The 21,653-nt window shown below is 44.9% G+C and overlaps 1 protein-coding gene across 6 annotated transcripts in view; it reads left to right on the plus strand.

Moving 5' to 3' along the window:
• Window positions 1-18,463, plus strand: part of KIAA0232 — a 56,578-nt gene extending 38,115 nt beyond the window's left edge. For 3 of the 6 annotated variants that reach the window (XM_080928461.1, XM_080928462.1, XM_080928465.1), the window contains 6 exons: window positions 672-753; window positions 2,638-5,932; window positions 7,227-7,295; window positions 10,734-10,842; window positions 14,338-14,435; window positions 16,146-18,463. In XM_080928461.1, the coding sequence (XP_080784587.1) occupies window positions 672-753; window positions 2,638-5,932; window positions 7,227-7,295; window positions 10,734-10,842; window positions 14,338-14,435; window positions 16,146-16,325 (3,833 nt within the window). In that variant the 3' untranslated portion in view covers window positions 16,326-18,463. The remainder of the gene's footprint in view (window positions 1-671; window positions 754-2,637; window positions 5,933-7,226; window positions 7,296-10,733; window positions 10,843-14,337; window positions 14,436-16,145) is intronic. The other 3 variants (XM_080928464.1, XM_080928463.1, XM_080928466.1) reach the window with 3 other exon arrangements.
• The last annotated feature ends 3,190 nt before the right edge of the window (window positions 18,464-21,653 follow it).

A 21,653-nucleotide genomic window follows, 5' to 3' on the forward strand; every position in this document is an offset into this window, starting at 1 on the left:
ACCTCTCAGGCTTCACTTCGAGTGTTTGGGGTAGGCCAGCTTCCCAGGCATTCTCAGTTGTTTAGGTTCAGGACTTCAGGAAGTGGCTGCATACTCTGAATGAAATGTACAGCATACACCCTTGAAGCTGTCTAAGCTGTCTGTTAAGGGCCTACCTTATTTTTAATTTAAGGTAATATCCTTGACCAAATTCAGTGGATACCCTTTGTTTCTGTTGGTACTGAAGCACAGAATGACATACCTACATGTTATGTCACAGATCTAACTGTAATGAGGAGCTTTTTTTACACATTAGTATTAATCAAAATGAGTCAATACAAAGTCCATGAGTCAGAATTTTGTGAGAAAGTATTTTTGGAATCTGAACAGGTAGATGTTCACTCCTTCTGGTCTAATAAATACACAGGGAACATCAGGCTTTCAGTTAAGTGTGGTTTCTTGATGAAGGACTCTCACTCAGCCCACAACCAAGTGTGCCTTCTGCATACTCAGTGGGTCTGTGCTTATTAAAGATACACCTACTGGCATGGAGTTCTCTGTAAGCCCCCCCAAAAAAAAAAAAAAAATCCTGTATTATATTTGATTAAAATTACTTGAGAAATGTCTTAAAGTTTAGTGTTTATTACTACTGGATATATGTTAACTTTTTCTGAATTTTTGTCTTATAACAGAAGAGAAGATTCACAAAAAGTTAGAGGGTTCTCCTTCTCCAGAGGCAGAATTGTCCCCTACAGCAAAGGATCAAGTGGAAATGTATGTAAGACTATACTGAGTATGAAGTATGTATCGTTACTGATACATGGTGTCCATTCTGTCATCTGTATGATGTCTTAATATAGAAAACACATGAATACATAGGAGCTTCATTCATAGTGAGAGTTCGAAAGTGAGTAAAATGATTGGGTTGTCTAATGTGTCTACAATCAGTGTTTGGAAAGTGAAGGAAACAGGATGGTTACTGTTTACTGAAGCATTTGCGGCATGTTTGAAACTGACATGGTCTTTGAGACAGCTATGAGATTATCCCTGTACATAGAGCAGAGAACTGGGTTTATGTTAGCTCAGAGGACCTGACTAGACCTGTTCCCTGTATCTTTAGTTCATCTGTTGTGAGTGATTAATATTGAAATCATCTGTACTATAAACAGACTTCCTTGCTATATATTTTATTTTAATCTTCTGAATCTCTAGTGAAGGAAAAAATTGCATTAATTTAGTTATATTGTACATTCATTTGGTTGTATTGTAAGTGACATTCTCAGTAGAGATTAGGAACAGAACAGAAAAGTACAAAACAGTGCATTAATTGGTTTAATACCAATTACATGTGGAAGTGATAATATAATTTTAATAAGTTATTAGAATTTCACCAGTTTCTTCTTAGACTTCTAATATCACTGCTAGGATGTTGGAAATTATGTTTGGGATTAGAGACATGACTCGGCAGTTAAGAACACTGATGCTCTTCCAGAGGACCTAAGTTCAGTTCCTAGCACCCATGTCAAGTAGCTCACAACCACTGTCACTCCTCCAGGGAATCCATTGTTGTCTTCTGGCCTTCTTAGCTGATCTCACATATAGGTGACATGCGCTTACGCATACGTGTGACTAAAATTAATTTTTTAAAGAAAAGATTATATAATTGTACTATATAGCTTTAATACACATTCAACACCTTTGTAAACATAGCCTTTGCCACTTAGTGTGTGACCTTGGTGTTGTGTCTGGAAGCATAGTTTTAAACATCCTTTGGGGAAATCTAGTTTGTTCTCAAATCTTCAACAATTGCTATTTTTTTTTCTAGCAAGTCTCTTTCTGTGGTCTTCTAAGCATGTTCAGGGGATTACGGTCTAATCAGACTTCCATCCTGGAGCATAGCATGTGTGTAGGTCTCACCCCTCACGGTGTCGACTAAACCCAACTGTGATTCTTGTCTCTGATTGTACCAGCATCCGCACTCATGACAACTGAATATAATGATCCCTACCCTTCCTGAGCACCTGCATCAGTGCTGCTGCCCCAGTGATGTAGCAGGAATGAGGATGGAGTAGATGATCGTCTGACTCATTTTTTGCCCTTTACTCCTGCTTGGAGCCACTGCAAGGTTATATAATGGCCTAAGGGTGCCTAGAAAGTAAGCAGCAGAGCAGGTTCTGACTTGGAAATGGCTATCAAGCTGTATTCCTGAGTCATTTCCACTATTCACAACTGTGAGGTTCTTACATGCTCACTATTTTATAGGGAGGAAAAAGACTAAAATATCAGAGTTTAATGTCACAAGCATTGTGACCAAGATGAGATTCAAGTTCAGACATTTCCTAGTAGTGCAGTACATTCTTCCTATTACATTGTTTTTGTCATTTCTTCCTAAATGACATTGAAGCGTTGACAAATCTTACGTATTTGCATAGTGCCTCTCATGTCCAAGCAGTGCTGAAGTGCTTGATGTATGGGACTGATTTTAAGGCACAGCACAGTTTACTGTTTGGTCATTCTTTTCAAATTATCGCTTTCTTGATGGTGTGAATGCTGACACGATTGAGCTGAAGTGCTGCCTCTCAGGTTCGCATTGCTGTCTTTGTGTAGATGGTGACTATAACATGTGGCTTGCTTTCCAACTCTTTCTCTGTTTTGCAGGTACTATGAAGCATTTCCACCACTTTCTGAAAAACCAGTTTGCCTGCAAGAGATCATGACCGTGTGGAACAAGTCCAAACCCTGTTCTTACTCTAGCTCCTCATCGTCATCCACGGCCCCACCAGCAAGCACAGACACATCTTCTCCAAAGGACTGCTATAGTGAGAACGAAGCCGTCCGAGAAAGAAGCAGTGCCGCCTCCACCCTCACGCAGGAGAAAGCCCAGAGCAGGAGCAGACATGAGGAGAACAAGCTGAGCCACAGCACTATTGAAGAAAAGCCTGCCTTGTACAGAAAGCAGATCCGACACAAACCTGAAGGGAAAATGCGCCCTCGCTCATGGTCATCTGGCTCTAGTGAAGCAGGTTCAAGTTCAAGTGGTAATCAGGGAGAATTAAAGGCATCCATGAAGTATGTTAAAGTCAGACACAAGGCACGAGAAATTCGAAACAAAAAAGGGCGGAATGGGCAAAGCAGGCAGTCACTGAAGCATTGTGGGAAGGCAGAGAGAGGAGTCCATGCAGGCAGCAGCAGTGGCAGCAGCAGCAGCAGCAGCAGCAATGGGTCCATCAGGCAGCTGTGCAAGCGGGGTAAAAGACCAGCAAAGGAGACAGGAAGGAGCGACTCTGGGAACACTGCAGTGAAAGAGCTGTTTGTGGAGAGCAGAAACAACAGAGAGTACAAGGAAGAGCCACTGTGGTACACAGAGCCCATTGCTGAGTATTTTGTTCCTTTGAGTAGAAAAAGCAAACTAGAGACCACATACCGAAACAGGGAAGATACAAGTGCTCTGACAGCAGAGGCAGTGGAAGATTTGTCTGACTCTATGCATGGTCTGTGTATCAGCAACAGTAATATCCATAGAACATACCTCGCAGCAGGTACTTTTATTGATGGTCATTTTGTAGAAATGCCTGCAGTTATAAATGAGGATATTGACCTCTCTGGGACCTCATTATGTTCTCTACCAGAGGATAATAAATATTTGGATGATATTCATCTATCAGAACTAACACACTTCTATGAAGTGGATATTGATCAATCCATGTTGGATCCTGGTGCCTCAGAAACAATGCAAGGAGAAAGTCGAATTTTGAATATGATTCGGCAAAAAAGCAAGGAGAATACAGATTTTGAGGCAGAATGTTGCATAGTGTTAGATGGTATGGAGTTGCAAGGGGAACGTGCAATATGGACAGATTCTACCAGCCCTGTGGGTGCTGAGGGCTTCTTCCTGCAAGACCTTGGCAATCTGGCTCAGTTTTGGGAGTGTTGTTCATCTAGTTCTGGTGATGCTGATGGAGAGAGTTTTGGAGGAGACTCTCCAGTTAGACTCTCTCCTATCTTAGACAGCACGATACTCAGTTCACATATGCTTGCTGGCAATCAAGAGCCCTTTTCCAATATTAATGAAGGATCTGGTATAAACTCTTGTTTTTCAGTATTTGAAGTGCAATGCAGTAATTCTGTTTTACCATTTTCTTTTGAAACGCTCAACTTGGGAAGTGAGCATGCAGATTCTAGTGCTAATATGCTAGGGAAAACACAGTCTAGATTGCTAATATGGACCAAAAATAGTGCCTTTGAAGAAAACGAACACTGTTCTAATCTTTCAACAAGAACTTGTAGTCCATGGTCCCATTCAGAAGAAGCACGCTCGGACAACGAGGCGTTAAACATTCAGTTTGAAGAATCGACACAGTTTACTGCAGAAGATATTAATTATGTGGTTCCCAGAGTCTCGTCAGATTTTGTAGATGAAGAACTTCTAGATTTTTTGCAGGATGAAACTTGCCAGCAAAACAGTAGAACTTTAGGAGAAATTCCTACTTTAGTTTTCAAAAAGAGATCTAAGCTAGAATCTGTGTGTGGTATTCAGCTAGAACAAAAGGCAGAAAGCAAGAACTTGGAAACAACACAAGCATGTGGTGAAAGCAGTCCACATGGAGATGGGTACAGCTCAGGGGTTATTAAAGACATTTGGACAAAGATGGTAGATAGTTCTATGGCTGCAGGAGAGACAGAAAGAGCTGGGGAGGAATTGTTTTCCACAGATGTAAATAACTACTGCTGCTGTTTGGACACTGAGGCTAAGATAGAAGCCCTTCAGGAGCCTAGTAGGGCTGTGCAGAGATCAGAGTATCATCTCTGGGAGGGACAGAAGGAGAACGTGGAGAAAAGAGCATTTGTCTCTAGTGAGCTGTCCAAGGTGGACGGTGGCGATTACACCACACCCTCCAAACCTTGGGATATAGCCCAAGATAAAGAGAACACATTCATTCTTGGAGGAGTTTATGGAGAGCTCAAAACGTTCAACAGTGATGGGGAGTGGGCAGTTGTACCACCTGGTCACACTAAAGGGAGCTTGCTACAGTGTGCAGCCTCTGATGTGGTGACAATTGCTGGTACAGATGTCTTTATGACCCCTGGAAACAGCTTTGCTCCTGGTCACAGGCAGCTCTGGAAGCCCTTTGTGTCATTTGAACAGAATGACATACCGAAGAGTGGGGAAAATGGATTAAATAAGGGGTTTTCTTTTATCTTCCATGAAGACTTGCTAGGAGCCTGCAGTAACTTTCAAGTTGAAGATCCTGGGCTTGAATACTCATTCTCTTCCTTTGACCTAAGCAATCCCTTCTCACAAGTTCTCCATGTAGAGTGCTCATTCGAACCAGAAGGGATTGCATCTTTTAGCCCTAGTTTCAAGCCGAAATCAATCCTCTGCTCTGATTCTGACAGTGAGGTTTTGCACCCCAGAATATGTGGTGTTGACAGGACACAGTACAGGGCTATTCGAATCTCTCCTCGGACTCACTTTCGCCCAATTTCTGCATCTGAACTATCCCCTGGAGGAGGAAGTGAGTCAGAATTCGAATCTGAAAAAGATGAAGCAAATATTTCTATTCCTTCTCAAGTTGATGTATTTGAAGACCCACAAGCAGATCTCAAACCTTTAGAAGAAGATGCAGAAAAAGAAGGTCACTATTATGGAAAGTTAGAGCTGGAGTCTGGGAAGTTCCTGCCCAGGTTAAAAAAATCTGGAATGGAGAAGAGTGCTCAGACATCACTGGATTCCCAGGAGGAGGCAACTGGGATTCTTCCAGTAGGAAAACAAAATCAGTGTTTGGAATGTAACTTTAATGAATCTCTGGAAATAAATTTAGAAAGCTCAGCAGCAAACTGTAAAATAATGACACAGTGTGAAGAGGAAATGAATGATTTTTGCAGTTGCAAAGCAGGTTGTCAGTTCCCTGCTTGTGAAGATAATCCAGTTTCTTCAGGACAGTTGGAAAAGGTATGTGTCAGTATTGAATAAGGAATTTGATCATTAATAATTAATAATAAGGCAGTCTTATCAGAAAAAAGTGGGGCTGAATTGCTGGAAAATTAATTTAAAATTTTTAGAACTTAAAATTCTTAGTTTAGATTTAAGGACTTAAAATGGATTTGCTGTGTACAGATTGGAGGTAAATAATTGACTCTGCATGGAAAAGACATAATGACTCTCAGGATGTGAAGGTCTTATGTGTGCAGTATGGATAAAACATACGGCCTGTGTGTAATGAGCATTTTATCTTTCAGAGTCAGGGAGCCAGAATGTAGCTGTGAGTAAAGAATGGTGATCAGTTTTATTATAGTTGTGTATTCCATATAAAATACCTTACATGGAATCTGGACACTGTTCTCTGAAGTGTGTTGTGGTTCGTGTGTAAAACGACCAAGTGAAGGGAAATGTCTTCTCAGTGCTCAGCAAGAAGGGGCTCTGGGTGGGAAGTTTTGTGTGGAACTGCTAGGCGATGTTAGTGTCAGCAGTTTTGTGCATGGAATCGTCATTCCCCTTGAGTGTTTCTAGGAAGTCCCTTGAAGTTAAATTGGCTGCACTAGAACGGACACAGCAATAAGCTGTTCCACGGGAGAAAGCAGAGCTGCCTGCCCACTTTATTTGATTAGTTGATATAGCAGTGCCTGGCTTTTTTCCAGAAGCAGGTTGGAGTGGTTAAACAGTAAACAGTGCTAGAGGCAATCTCAAATCATAATACCTGATGCAGATGGATATGTGTTGTCCTTCCTCTCAACTGCCCTGCCTACTGGCTCCCACCCAGTCTGTGAGGCCTTCAGATCTACCACCTTCACTGATACCTCCCTAAATCCTGTTCAGTTCTCATCCCACCTCATACCAGAATTAATTTCTCCCTTTTCCTAATTTACCTGCACTCTTGGCCTCTTTTGTAATTGCATTTTCTGTCTCATAAGTTCCTTTCCTTTTGCCTTTTTTTGGGGGGGAGGAGGATAGTACTTGACTATTGGCTTCTATAGCTGGACACTGCACTGACTCATCAGAGGCAGAGCACCTCGAAGTGCAACTGCTTGCCTTTGGATGGTTGCAAAAGCCTCAGAGGAGCTTGAGGGTTGCTGCTCTAGTTAGCATGCTCCTTGGTCTATAAAAGGCCAAGTTTAACCCCATTGAATCCCTGAAATCTAAACTGTTAGGGAAAACCCCACAGTGTTGTTAGCCTTTATGTGTTGTGTTGCCCCCATTTTCCTCCTTAAATGTTCCTTTATGTACTTTGTATTTCACCTGGTTCCAGATTGGGAAGAAAGAAAATGAGGAAAGAAGCAAGATTCTACCTACTACTACCATATTCCTTCGCTTTCTAGTATGTTGATGTATTTCCGTGTTCTCAGAATTGGTTTTTTTTTTTTTTTGGAGAGGTCTAGCTTGCTGCAGCCTTGGGGACATTGTGAGAGTATGGGTGCTGTCATGCTGTCAGTGTCACTGCAGGTTGGAGCTCACTTCATAGGCTGGCTTGAGACAGAGTTGAGAGTGACTTGAAGGAATAGTTTGGACCAGGCTGGCTAGGAGCTGTGTCTATCCACCCATTGTAATCCCCGGGTCTGTTAGGAGGAGTTACTAAGACTGGCTCCACTTAGCCAAAGGCCTTTTGTTTCAGTGCAAGAGAATGAAAAAGGAGGGTCTTCCTTAGAATTAGCATTTAATTGGAATAGGAAAGAATAGGGCTTACTTAAAAGTTGAGTCAGATTGGGCAGACATGATTTGGATGCCTATTATGTTCCTGTCACTAAAGGGAGAACCTTAATGCATGGGGTGCCATCCTTGTCTGTGAAAAGTTCAGTCTAGGCAAAAAGCCCTGTTTGTAAATCTTATCTGAAATGGGCTGTTCATATGAATACGGAGGGCATACTCACAGTGATAGCTCTTCCTACCAGCCCTCGTATGTACTAGTTGTGGTAAACCTGCCAAAAGTATTCTCTACGTGGTATATTTCCCTGAAATGGCCTTTATTGTAATCACCCCTGCCTTTTATTTCTCATACTGTTCTACATACGGTTTCACCACAGATTACTTGACCAGTTCCTTATCTTTTAGGACATCAGGGCCAGTATAGTTGTGGGTGCTGTGGTAGGTGGAGCAGTTGAAATGAGCCCTGAAGGCTGTGAAAAGGGATATTCCCAATCTTTAAGGACTCTCCATCCAGTCGTGTTCAAAAGATAAGTTCATTTTGCCCCAGGAATATTACACTGTGAAGGTCAGCAGCTCTGGAGGTTGGAGAGGTAGCAAAGGTCATTCTGGCTTGTGGCACACATCCTTCTGTACCAGTTTGTCAGTGTTGTCCTACCAGACAGCCACAGAGACTGATTTTCTCACCCGATAGCCAGGAATGCTTAGACCTCAAAAAGAAACTGACCCTGTCCCACAGTGAGGACCAAACAGTGCTCGGCTGCTCTCTGCCTCCAGGAGTAGAGCAGCAGCAGCCCTTCGTGTCTCTCTGGGTATTCTCTTATCTATACTGCATTTCTTTAAGAGAGGTCCACAAAACACTTTCTCTGCCACTGTGGCCCAGTGATGAAGAGTGACCAGTGGAGAAGGGCCACTGAACCCCGGTGAAAGGAAACCTTAGCACCTTCCTTTTCAACAGAAATAGACTATTTAGTGGGAGTGTGAATTATCCTTGACTGCCAGCTTCTGAAGAACTTCCAAGAATTGCTGAAACGTCTGTGGTCAGTCTTTTTGGGTGCAGTTTGTGCCTTCCCTCCCTTTTCATTGTCCTGGTCATTGCATGTCTAGAGTGCCCTCTGTCCAGTGCAGTTGCAGGTGCTGGAATTATTAGCTACTAGCCTGTGTTTTCCTGCAGGCTTGAGGCAAACAGCAAGCATGCTAGGCTAATGCTGTGAGGATATAAGCATCTGAAGAAAGGAAGAGCCCCGATGACAGCGAGTGAAGAGTGCTGGAAGCGGCTTGCTCTGTTAGTGAGGAGCCAGGCAGGCTTTCTCCGGAGCTCCTTCTGAGTGTGTCTGGGCAGGAGCAGCTTCTGTGGGTGGTACAACTCTCTTCTGCCTTTTCCCAGTTCTTTCTGTTTCTGTGTCCTGTCCTGTCTATTCTCTGGCTGGCCTTGAATTCACTATGTAAATAAGGAATGATCCCGAGTCTGATTCTCTCGCCTCTCCCTCTTAGTATTCTTTACATATTGTTAAAGCATGAAACAGCCTCGGATGAGTGAACTGTTGTGTAGTTTGCTGTGCTCCCCAAAATCTGGGAATAACTGAGTGGAAAGGTGTCATGAAATGGTGCATGCTTGTGGATATGGGTGGCTGCTGGAGAAGATAGTGAGTCTTAGCCATAGGAAGTGTCACCAAAATGGGGAATTCAGAAAAGACTCCTCAAATAATGCAGACTCAGGCAAGAGCCACAGCAGGGTGAAGAGAGGACTTGATGTGCTCTGGAATCAGAGACATCCTGGGAGCCAGTTTCTGTCATTTGTAGAGTGAGTACTCTGCCTAGAGATGCAGAGATAATCCAGATAACAGTCTTGCGCTTTAGCTTCCAGGGCTCTCAATCTGACCAAATCTCGGTGTGCACCCAGTTCCTGGGTGGTATCTTACCTGCTCAAACCTGTTTCTCTCACCACACCTGTCCTTGATTGACTCTGTCTATTCCATTTCACAAGGGGATTAAAAAATACCAAGTAGCACAACTAACCACACAGATAAGAACTCAGCAACCTGCTGCCTCCTGTCTCTTCAGAACTATGGGATAATGGAAATACCTCTGGCCCCTCTCCTTTGCTGCCCTAAGTAGTACCGGCTCATGTCCCAGAGACTTTCACATATTGCACATTGGTATTGGGTCCTGGTACCCACTTTTACTGCAGACCTTTTATACTGGTGGCTTCATGTGCGTTTAGCTCAGCCTTCAGAGGTCCTTGTGCAGCACTTGTGTTGTTAGTAACCATACGGAGAATAAGGAAGGTTAGCTGACTACTCTGGGCAGACAGTACCGTTTCCTTTCAGTTCTAGACTGGGAACTATTTCTGAAAAGTCATATTAAATGAAAATAAAGGTTTAAAATATATTTCCCATTTAATGCCCAATATATTCTCATCCAATTCTTTAAAACTTACTAGATGATGCAATTTTAGACCCATACAATAATTTACAGTTCAAACCACAACAAAACCGTTTTAGAAGATAAATGGTGTTTAGCTCTTAACCGTTTGGGTTTTGAACAAATGATGTCATGGACTTATATACAGTCCACAGGCATTCTGGCAAGAGCATAGCTTAGGGACTGGGGTGGTATGGAAATAGAGAACCCAGGCTTTGCCCTGGAGAGCTAGTGGCCAGTCTCTCAGGCCCAGTGAAGAAGGGGGCCACCATCAGCAAACCAGGATATATTGGTCAACTTGTCTGGTAATCTGTTCTCACTGTCTAGGAAGGAGAGCAGGGTCTGAGCAGCCTTAAACATTCTACTTGGAAGGGTGGGACCTGTTTCTCCACAGCACCTCAGACTCAGGCCTGAGGTCACAGTTGCACTTCAGTAGTCTGGGAGAATTTCCTGTCTGCTGTTTTAAGATAAGATTTTTGTCAAGATTTTTCCACTTGGAGTTAAAGTATTTCTTAAGAAAGTTTCCTTTATTTACAGTAAGGCCTTTTTCCTTTGCCTTATCCTGAACAACGAAAAACTTTAGATTTTTTTTTTTAACTCAACAACCTAAAGTCACTAGATATGTAGTGTTTCGGTAAGTTTTCTGTCCTGAAGGTTTATAAACATGCTCTGTTTGGCTTCATCTAAACAGTTTCCTGTACTAAGCACCGATGTGCAAGAAGTAACAAGAGATCAACAAAAGCAGAGCTGGTGGGAAAAAGCTTTGTACTCTCCCCTCTTTCCCACGGCAGAGTGTGAAGGTAAGGAGACTGTCATTCTGTTCAAATGTCTAATTCGCCAAGAGCAGCAGGTTCTTTAGGTGTGGATACAGTCCAGGAAAGACCAAAAAAATTACTATGGCCAGCACTTTGTTAGACTCTAGGGATACCTAGGCGTTGAAAACTCGACCTGCTTTTAAACCTAACTATAGGCTATGGAAAGGTTTGGAAATGCATTAGAAGCATAAGTAGTATGGGCCTTTGAAATAAGTATAACCATCTTGACCAAAGAGAAGGAAGTCCTCAGGTCATCCTTGTGCAAAGAAGGCCACAGGGTGTGAGGCAGGTTGAAAGAACCAAATCCCATTGGGCTCAGCTAATTTGAAGATGAGGCAGAAAGTCTGATGGGAATGAGCCTACAAGTATGAGAACTTGGTTTCTGGCTCCAGTTTGGTATGCATCAAGGGGTGGCTATGAAAAGGACTTGTTTGAAGGGCGTTCAGGTCAGATGTGCACTGGAACACTTGTAGCAACAACAGAGACAATTTTAGTTGGGGGTTGGGAAATAGGAACAGGATGAGAGACTCTGTAGTGGGCAACCCTGCCCTGAGACTGCAGTGTGAGCAGCAGGAGGGAGTTGGGCTCTAGAGCAGTGGTTCTCAGTCTGAGTTAGAGAGTACTATAAGATCATTTTATGGTTGGGGTCACCACAGCATGAGGAACCAAAGAGTCGCAGTGTTAGAGAGGTCGAGAACCACTGTTCTAAGATTAGTGAGGGCGGCTCTGTCTTGACGAGAAAGATGCCAGGGCCATAGGAGCATAGACCCAACCTCCTGAGTGATTCATCTGAGCTGGATGAACTTAAGACAGGTGTATCTAACCGTACAAGTCAGAAATAAATCCCCATAGCTGTGCCTCAGAAACTCCTATCCATAAAGATGGAGAAGAGGGAGGGATGTTTCACCAAGTAATAAAGAAGCTGCTTCCTTGGGGATGATTTTAGAAGCACTGCATCAGTTTGGTTCACTTTGTCATTCCTTAGTAGGAGCCCAGTTCTAACTCTCAGCTCTGCATTTTGGATATCCAGTCTGTTGGCAGGTGCCAGTGAATGGATATAATGCTTTTTTGTATGTGTATGTGAAATGTCGCATAGGAAAGTTTGGTGGAGAAGGAATGGTAGCCAATCTTCTGAGTGACAGCTATGACTAATCCTGTGAAACTCCCTTACAGCAACAGTGTGAAGTACTCTTTCTGTTGCCTCACATGGAGGTTAAGCAAAAGGATAACTAGCTACTCACCCCCTTGAAAGGACTAGGCATTCCTGAAGCTCCTAGTATTGAAATGGTTAGTAATCAACATGTGCTACTCTGGACACTGGCTAACTAGAACTCTGAGCATGCCAAGGGAGAAAGACTATCTCCTTGTTGAGTCTGACGAAGAGACAAGGTGTATCCTGCTAAGAAACCTGCCCTAGGCACTTCTTTGTGTATGTGTCTCTGATCAAAATTCTGCTCTGGGAATATCTAGAGAAACTGGCTGCTTGTCCCGGATGTGTCTTCTCAGTGGGGCTGGAGGTAGGGTACAGAGCAGCTGGGATTGGAGCAGTGTGGGGCAGAGAATAACTAGCAGGGTACAGGGGTGTGCTAGGGTAGAGGCTACAGAGGGCTTGGTAGCTTTCTCCAGTGCATTGGAGGCTCAGTTGCTATTGACATGCATTATTCAGGCTGTGTGGAGTGAGTCCTTTGGGGAGCAGCATAGACCAACTAGTGGGGGAGCAAGGCTGAGCTGAAGCCTTGTGCCTCTGCATAACTGCTGGACTTCTCTGCTCTGTTCTCTGTATTTGTAAAAGGAAGCCATGCTTATTGGGATGATTGTGAGGAATAAAGATGCCTCTTCAGCCAGCAAGGTACCTATAGCTGTAACCCACATAAATTAGCTGTCACTAGGAGCAGTAACAAGAACGTGGGATGTGCTCAGTGTGATTCCTAGCCAGACCCCTGCATGGATGTATGAAGATGGATCAGGAGAGAGCTATCTTCCCTTCTGCAGTCTGTCTTCTTGTCTAGCTATGTGTGTATGGAATGAATAGGGTGAATTGAGGCCCCCTCCACCAGAGCTCACTGGCCTCCAAGCCACCTAAAACCTTTTCCAGGTTGGTGGCTATAGAAGATGTTGCTATACCCATTCACTTCTCACACAGCACCTCTTTGAGGAGGAGGATGTTGCTTCTGTTGTAAAGAGATTGGGTATGTGGTTTGCAGAGTCGTCACAAATAAGAAGGAGAACCTGTGTCTACTGTGGCCTTTGTCACTCCAAGCCAGAGTTATTCAAGTACTGCCCAGGACTGTCACGAAGAATATCCACATGGCAAGCAAAGTCTGTACTTAGTTCCCTAGGGTATAGCACTCAGTAAGGCTGGCTTTCTGTGGCTCTGACACACAGGAGCTATAACATCATTTGACACCTGTGGAATAACCCTATCAAGCAGGGATACTAAGGAATCAGCATGTCTGACCTCTTGTATGAGCCAGGTCTAAACTAGGTTTGTTGAAGTCTTCATCCTTCATTGTAACTCCATCACAGTTATCTTCTTCATGGGTCAGTAGACAGACAAGAGGCTAGGCTAGGCTAAACTAAGGTTCAGGGCTGGAGAGATGGCTCAGCGGTTAAGAGCACTGACTGTTCTTCCAAAGGTCCTGAGTTCAGTTCCCAGCAACCACATGGTGGCTCACAAGCATCTATAATGGGATCTGACACCTCTTCTTGTGTGTCTGAAGACAGCGACAATGTACACACATAAATGAAATTAATAAATCAAATAAATGATTCTATTTAAAAAAAGACTAGGTTCAACACAGGAGATGCAGTGCTCAGAAATCACCTGGAAACTTCAGAAGGACAGTCTCCTGAAGCCTAGGTTTCTCCAACTTCCTTAGGTGGCTAAATAATATAGTGCATAGGCAAAGCACAGGTGAAGCTGCTTCTGGATTAGATTTCTCTAACTCCAGGCTACATTGCCTTTTCATTCTGTGAGTCTTGGCTAACTGGACCATGAGCCTCCATGCGCAAAGGTGCTAACAGACTGGAGGCATGGTGTTGAGTTAGAACAGGCCAGCTGGTGACCTGCTTTGCTTTCTCATTGGGCTGCCTGTCTGGAACCTCTGCTCCTGTTCCATGAGCATATCTGTGCTACATTGACCCTCATTCTCAAGAGCATGGGTCTCACTGGTCTTTTCCCCTATGTCCTAGGACCATTACATCATAGATTCTGTGTATATATTTGTTGAATTGTTGAGACAGTGTTGTACAGTACAATATGCTTATGCTGGCCTGGTTCTTTATTATTCATTACATACTTGTGGTTCTCAGTTGTGTTTTCTCACACTCCAGACAGGCTGTGCTTTCAATGACAACCTAAATCTCCAGAGGGCGGGAGGCCTAGCTTTTCAGTGAGGTAAAACAAGGGTGTGTGTTTCAACTGTCTTAATTGAATTTCCCCCTTTCCCTCTTTTCCCTTCTCCATTCAAAATGATTAAGAATGTTATACAAATGCCAAGGGAGAGAATGGTATAGAAGAATATCCAGATGCTAAAGAGACACCCAGTCATGAAGAGCGTCTGTTAGATTTTAATAGGGTAAGTGGACTGTCCTCCCCTACCATTCTAGTCACAAACTGAGGGTCCTGTGACCCACCCCTGGCCATGTTCCCCAGATCCTGGGTGTTGCCTTTCTCCTCTTGGCCCTTTCTTTGGATCTGCCTCACCCCTACCTGCAGCTCCCAACCATTTGCCAGACTTTGATGAACAGCCCTAATGTCCCCCCACTGGCACTGCACTGCTGGGACAAGGGGTTTTAAATGCTCTACCAAGCCTGTTGTTTCTTGTTCAGTCCTGGGGCAGCATCTTTTTCTTTTTTTTCTTTTTCAGTGCACTTTTCCAACTGTGGGGCAGACCCTGCCCTTTCTGTGTCCTTGTGCACTCTCTGGATGGAGTTTTACCATCCCAGACGCTTCTGTCTCCCCAACATGCCTGTGAGCTCCGTAAAGGCACATTTAAACCTTGACCCACTTTTGGCCCAGTCTCAAGCCTTCCACTGTTAGGCAAGTTAAGACCAGTGAATTGAAGGAAACCTATTTTATCCATGTTAGCTCAAGCTCTGTAAGAATTTTTCAAAGCACCATATAGTGCTAACCCCACTGACTTATTAGCCTGTGTTACTACGTCTAAGGCCACATGTAGAGGCCTCCCCATAGCCTCCCACCCTCAGTGTCTCTTCACTTGTCTCTTCCTCTCACCTCTACCCAGTGTCTGCCAGCCTGTTACTGTATCTCACCTCCACCTTTCATCCATTTCTTTAACCACACTGTCCTTTCCACGTGGTTCAGACCACCGCTCCTCAACAGCAGCCACAGCCTTTCCTGTCCTTGCTTCTGCTTGTCCTGGACAATTATTGACATTCTGCCAGACAGTGACCTAAAAACACCACGGTGCACGAAGTATTCTTGGCATACTCATCCATTTGCAGAGTACAAAATGGAGGTATCAGGAGATGGAGCATAGGGCTGTGTACCCCAACCATCTGGCTGTAGGAGCCACGCAACTTGGAAGAAATTCAGACCCTTCATGCCTGGAAGCCTTGTGTGCTTTGCTCTCACATAGCTTTTCTGTGTTTCCACCTGGAACTCAAACAGGGGCGATGCTAATTGTGGATATTGTGATGGACTGGGGAATATTGTCAGTTGGTGTAACTGGTGGAAGGTTACCATTGCCATCTAGTATATTTGGGGCTCCAGATTCCAGCCTTCCTATAAACACAAGGAAGATAGATACCTTACCACACCTGGTGATGCTGACGCTGCTGTGCAGAGCACCAGCCTTTGCTCAGGAGTGCCACCTTCTGGAGCACTCCACTCCTGTTCAGAGTGCCCCTTAACCAGTATCCTCATATCTACTGTCCTTTGGTTTGTCTGCTGGAACTGTGAGCCCCTGACCATGATGATGTCTGTTTATCCAGGGGAGCCTGTGCAAAGCTTCATGGGCTATCCTGAACCAGGTACTCAAAAGACTTGTTGAGAGTTAAGGAGTTCCTTTGTCCTACCCTAGTTTGGCCACGTAGATTCTTGTGACTCCAGATGTGCAGAATTAGGATTGGACCCTTCAAGGGCAAAGAAGAAGCGGTTCCCTCTGAAACTGTGACTTTACGTTTTTGTAGCTTTCTAAAGTGATTGCTTTCTGTAGTGATATCAGTGATGGCTACTTCATCTCTGCCTATGAGTAGAATCAGCCTTGGGGGGGGGGGGGATTGTCTGATTTTTGATGTATTGAAAATTGTTTCTTGAATTGTAGGTGTCTTCTGTTTATGAAGCAAGATGCACAGGAGAGAGAGGCTCTGAGACAAAACCCAATGGCCTCCACAGGAAGATGTGCTCCAGTGCTAGCTCTGACGCAGGCGACACAGGCTCCGAAGCCAGCGGAGAGTGGGTGGGGCCCAGCAGAGAGGAGCTCTTCTCCAGAACACACCTCTGACCCTGCAGTGTAGTGCCAGTCATTGAAAATGCTGTGATGGGCCTGTTAGTCTAAAACAGCAACCTAGGTTTCTTCTTCGATTAACTGATCCACATCAGTGATTATCTTTCTCTTCTTGCTTATTTTAGCGTTGAGGACGGCTGTCCTGTTGAAGATTTGTTTCCAAGCTGTTAAGTTCTTGCTCTCTGAAGTAGATTAGACTGTGCTGTCCAGTGAGGAATGGGTGTGCATGTGCTTGTCCTAGTGCGTCCCGCTTCTGCATCGCAGCTGCAGGCCTCCCTCTGGCGGCTGTGTCGCCATCATCACCTTGTCAGCACCGTGGCGACAACCGCCACCGTCCAGAGACTCTAGCTCTGTTCTCTGAGCCAGGAGATCAGTCCTCCCCTGCAGTGGGTCAGGGCCTTGCTGAAGGAGGAGGGAAGCATGGTGACTCATCTGCAGGCTCACTCAGAAGATCTCATGGACATTGCTGTAGGAACACAAGGGTGTGCTTTAGAGACTTACAGAATACTGTGCATTCTCTTAGGATTCCCCTAAAGTACCATGGGAGTTACTGTGGCTTATGACTTTGTTAGCTGAAGAAGCCAAGGATTTGAGGCATGGGGTAGTGAATGGGTGAGTTCTGCTGCTGCAGTGTGTCCATAGCAGGAGCAGTGGGGTTCTCTGAGCTGCTTCTCCAGTGCAGAGTTGAGGACCTTACATGCAAATTGTTATCTGTTGACTACGACTACACTGAACTTAAGTCTCCAAGTGAACTTAAAAACATTTGGCATGCAGTGGGGCTACTTCTTACCTTGGCTGCTATAGCTAGCTGCTCCTGTGGCCGTGATGTAGTGTAGCTTGTATCTCATTTTGTGTTTGAGAGAATGTTCTGGGAAAGTTCTGCTTGTGGCGGGCTGGGGTGGGTAGACGAATTTCCCACATACCTGTGTGATTGCTATTCTGATCATCACCTTGTGTGGCTTGGTGAATTAGGCAGGCAGCAGGCCTCACACAGTTGCATCTAAGCGTGCTGATCACCTTGGATCGCTCCCGCAGCACTGCCACAGGTGCTAGTAGGGCCAATTGTGCAAAACCTAAACATCTAAAATTATTTTCTCTTTTAACCAACTTGTTGTTTTTTAACACCTTGTCTGTGACATGGATTCAGCATGTCCAGAACATCAGGAGTGGCTGAGAGGTCTGAAGTAGTTGAACTGGCCTCACCAGTAAGTGGGGCAGCACTGGACATGTGTGTGGCTTCTTGGCTGGGAGTGGAGCTGCCCCTCAGGCCTTGCTGGTAGCACTTGGGTTTGTTGCCTGTTTCTCGGGAACACAGGAAACAGCGGACTGTGCAGGCACTGTAGTTCTGTGTACCCTTATCCCAGGAGCCTGGCTTGCTGGCTGGGGCATCTTGCCACCTTAAAGGTTTGTTTTCATACAGCACATCTTATGATACTTTACAGTGGCGCGTGTGTGCGTGTGTGCATGTGGAAGGTTTCATGTTGCTCTTATTTATTTACAGGTATCAGATAAGTTTTATGTATTTTTTTTCTTCTGGAGCTTCCTAAAATTTGATTAACATCTGCACTGAAATATAACCTATCAGCAAAGGCAAAAAGGATTGGAAGTTGTAAATTCCTAAAATCAATGCCATCACGATTACTCTAGAAATTGTTGCTATGACCAAATGGATTTCATACTCAGCCTTGAGCTTGGGTAACCTGGACAGCCAATGTTCATCACCTGGAAAAGGCTCCAGGTGGCAAAGACACCTACCTCCTCAGCTGTGGGGAGAGGCCCCCCACAGGGGACACGGTGGGTCATCAAAGGCAAAGGGATAACTAGATTCTGTATTTGATTTCTTTTTGTAGTTACGTGGCTAATGCTCAGAGGCTTTGGCACAGAATTAAAGTGTGGTTTTAGTTTCGTGAATGGATGATCACAAAAAAGCATTAAAAAAAGTTGGCAAACGCTGAAACGCACTGTGGTATGAAGCGCGTTGCATATCCGTAGCACTGAGGTATCAGCTCCATTCTTGGGCTGATTTTTTTTTTCCGTGATTGTATTGTTCTGATTTCACGTACACCAGAATAACTGATTTTTTGTTTTGTTTTGTTTTCTTGTGGAGTTAACACCAAATAAAAATTTCAAAAGTGTTTGTTGTTTTTATTTATCATAGTAATCTTTTAAAGTGAGTAAGCAGCCTCCTGAACTGAGAAGAATAAGAAAAGGCCAGATCCCGTCCTCCTGAGGGTAGTTAGTCTCCCAAAGCTGGGAAAGCAAGTAGGCAGGGCCATGTCCCCAACAGGCCTTGTCCCTCCCCGTTAGACAAGTCTCCGTGTTAATGTGAGTGGAGTTTGCTGTACACAGAGATGGCTCAGTGGGAAAGGTGCTTACACACGTGTGTATACACAACAGTAAACAACTAGTCAGTGTTTGATCAAGAGTGAAAAAAAAACTTGGTATGTGCCTGTAGGTGTCTTATAGACCTGTCTCTAGGTCTCGGTGCCTACAGGAGCACAGCCACGCAACAGACTCCTAGGCTGCCCTGCGGTCAAAAGATTAGCAGGAGACTCATTGACAGCATTCTTTTTTTTTTTTTTTTTTTTTTTTTTTTTTTTGTCTCTTTGATCTTCAGTATCATCTCTTGTTACCAACACTGAGCTCAGTGGGGAACTAAGGACATGACATTCTTCCTGAGTACTAGCAGGCACATCCCATGAGGTGGCTAAGCCCCTTCCCCTGTTGACTTTCCCTGAGCCCATATGTGCTGAACACCTGTTTAAGCAGCCAGCCACTTCTGTGGTCACCAATGTTCTGGTCACTGGGTATCACGTGGTGGGATCTAGCTATAAGTGGTCAACTTCAGGTCCCTACAACCTGTTTCCACTCAGGAGCCTAGGAATAGCATGGCACAGACCTTGAAAACTACTCATCTGCTGCTTGCTCAGATTGGCATTGTTGAAAGCAACAAGACCAGGAAGCCCTTCTGACCCAGCACTGCCGCAGTGGCACTGATTGTACCAGCTAGATCTGGGGCTCAGAGTTCTGGGTGTCAACATTGCATATGGCCAAGAAGACAGGCATGGTGCAGCTACTAGATGCTTGCTTGAGATCTTGCACCTGTCCTCTGCAGCCCTTCAGGATTTGACAAGTCAAAACTGCCCTGTGCCAGTTCGTGCAGTGTGTGCGGGATCAGGCTCTGTAGTGAGAATTTAGTCAGCTGGAGGCCCTAAGAGGCCACAGTCAGTGGCTCCTCTAGTTGCTTCTGACTCTTGAGTGTGTGAACCATAGTTCAGGTACCACTTGGAGACCAAGAGGTGAGAAAGGCCTTATGTCACAGGCCCTGTCACAGAGACGATGTCCTCTTCTAGAGTGTCTCAAAGGTTGAGAAAGTACCAAAGCTGTCAAGGATATATTGGTCTTCAGGAGAAGCCAGAGACCAGGAGCTCATGTCATAGGGGTGCTCTTCATTCTCCCCCTTCACTGCCACCTGGAACAGCATGATGGGAAGGGCCTGGTCTAGCTGCTCCCTCCTCCCCACGTGCAACAAAAGCTTCTTGCCTTAGCTGAGCCTGACAGGCTCAGAAGCATTGCTTGCCCTTCCTATACTATTCCCAGGAGGAGTGATGTTTCTGTCCTACCCCATGTTCCCACCAGCACTCTACTGTAGCGAGGTGCACAAAGCAGATGCACCTCGTATGCCCACCATTGTCCCCAGCAATCTCCAGGAGTGCAAAGAGCTGGCATGGCTAAGAGTCTCAAGCACAGGGCTATACCTCACACCAGAGAATTTCAATTGGGAAAGAATTCCACCACTGGTGCCAGGGTACTGGGGTGTAGATCTCCCTCAAGGTCTCAGGGAACCTTGCTGTATGCCTTGGACACAGGTTTGTCCTCCAAGAGACCACAGGCTGGGAATGCAAGGACAGTAGCCCAAGACTCCTGTTTGCTGAGACTATTCAGAAAGGGGAGTGCCAGCTGGCTTCGTGGACAAATGAGCATTCTTTCTCTGCTGGGGACATGGTGTTGAACAAACCTGAACCCTGCCACAGCTTCAGACTGAAAGCAGTAGAGGGGAAGCTTCTATGGAGTGAGGAGCTGGGTCTGGACTATGGATGTACTCAGGGTTTTGTTTCTTTGTCACTGGTGCCAAATCATCACTAGATTATCCCACAACCAATGATAACCATCAGCCCCTTGTACACTTAGACCCAAGGCTGCCTGATGGGCAGGGTCTGGTCATGTGCACTCTCCCCAAGTGTTCCTGCAGCAGGACAGTGAGTAGAGTACCAGCTGCTGGAAAGGGGAGGGCTGATTAGATGGGCATGCTACAGTGGGCACCCTCTGGAGCTGATGTCACCTGGAATTTCTCAGAATCCAACCTTTGAGTCCCAGGTTTGCCTAGCTTCAGTTGGTGAAGGGAAGAAGGGGAACAGGAAGAAGGTTAGCTCCTGAAATGCTTTTATATGTTCTCACGGGTCTTTTTTTTTTTTGTAATATTTATTTATTTATTTATTTATTTATTTATTTATTTATTACACTGTAGCTGTCTTCATACACACCAGAAGAAGGCATCAGATCTCATTACAGATGGTTGTGGAGCCACCATGTGGTTGTCTGGATTTGAACTCATGACCTCTGGAAGAACAGTGAGTGCTCTTAACTGAGCCATCTGTCCAGCCCCCTGGTAGTCTTAATCTGGATTCTAAACCTCCCTAATGTTGTGGCTCTTTAATACAGTTCCTCCTGTTGTGGTGACCCCCAACCATTAAATTATTTCATTGCTACTTCATAGTGTAATTTTGCTTCTGTTATGATTCATAATGTAAATACTTGATATGCAACCTCAATGGGGTCAGGACCCACAGCTTGAGAACAACTGCTGTGCACCAGCCACTTCCCCAGGACCTGGTGGATGTTTTTGTATCCCTTTCATTCACGGGGATGTGAGGGGATACATGGGGGAAATGAAGGGAACATATCTCCCTTATTCAGAGCCCACAGGACTTAGCCACTTAGTTCACCAGGCAGGGCAGGGCCCAGCTTGCCCCATTTTGCACCCCTGCTAGCTGGTTTTACAGATCCTGAGGGATTAGCTCTAAAGGTTTATCAGCTCTCCATACTTCCAGTTTGCTCTGTTGACTTCCTGAGTGGTTGGAAGGGGTCTCCCAGCTTTCTGCTACAGGAGTCTGTTGCCATGCCCTCGCCCCTCCCCCACCTCACCCCAGGTATGGTCTCCTAGACCCTGAAGCTGGACTCTTTCTTAAATTACTTCTGGCCATGCTACTGCACACTGTCTTCAGAGAGAGAAGGAGAGAGGGAGGGAGGGAGACAACTAATCTG

The sequence above is a fragment of the Micromys minutus genome (assembly GCF_963924665.1).
Source record: "Micromys minutus genome assembly, chromosome: 1".
In the NCBI taxonomy this organism is placed as follows: domain Eukaryota; kingdom Metazoa; phylum Chordata; class Mammalia; order Rodentia; family Muridae; genus Micromys; species Micromys minutus.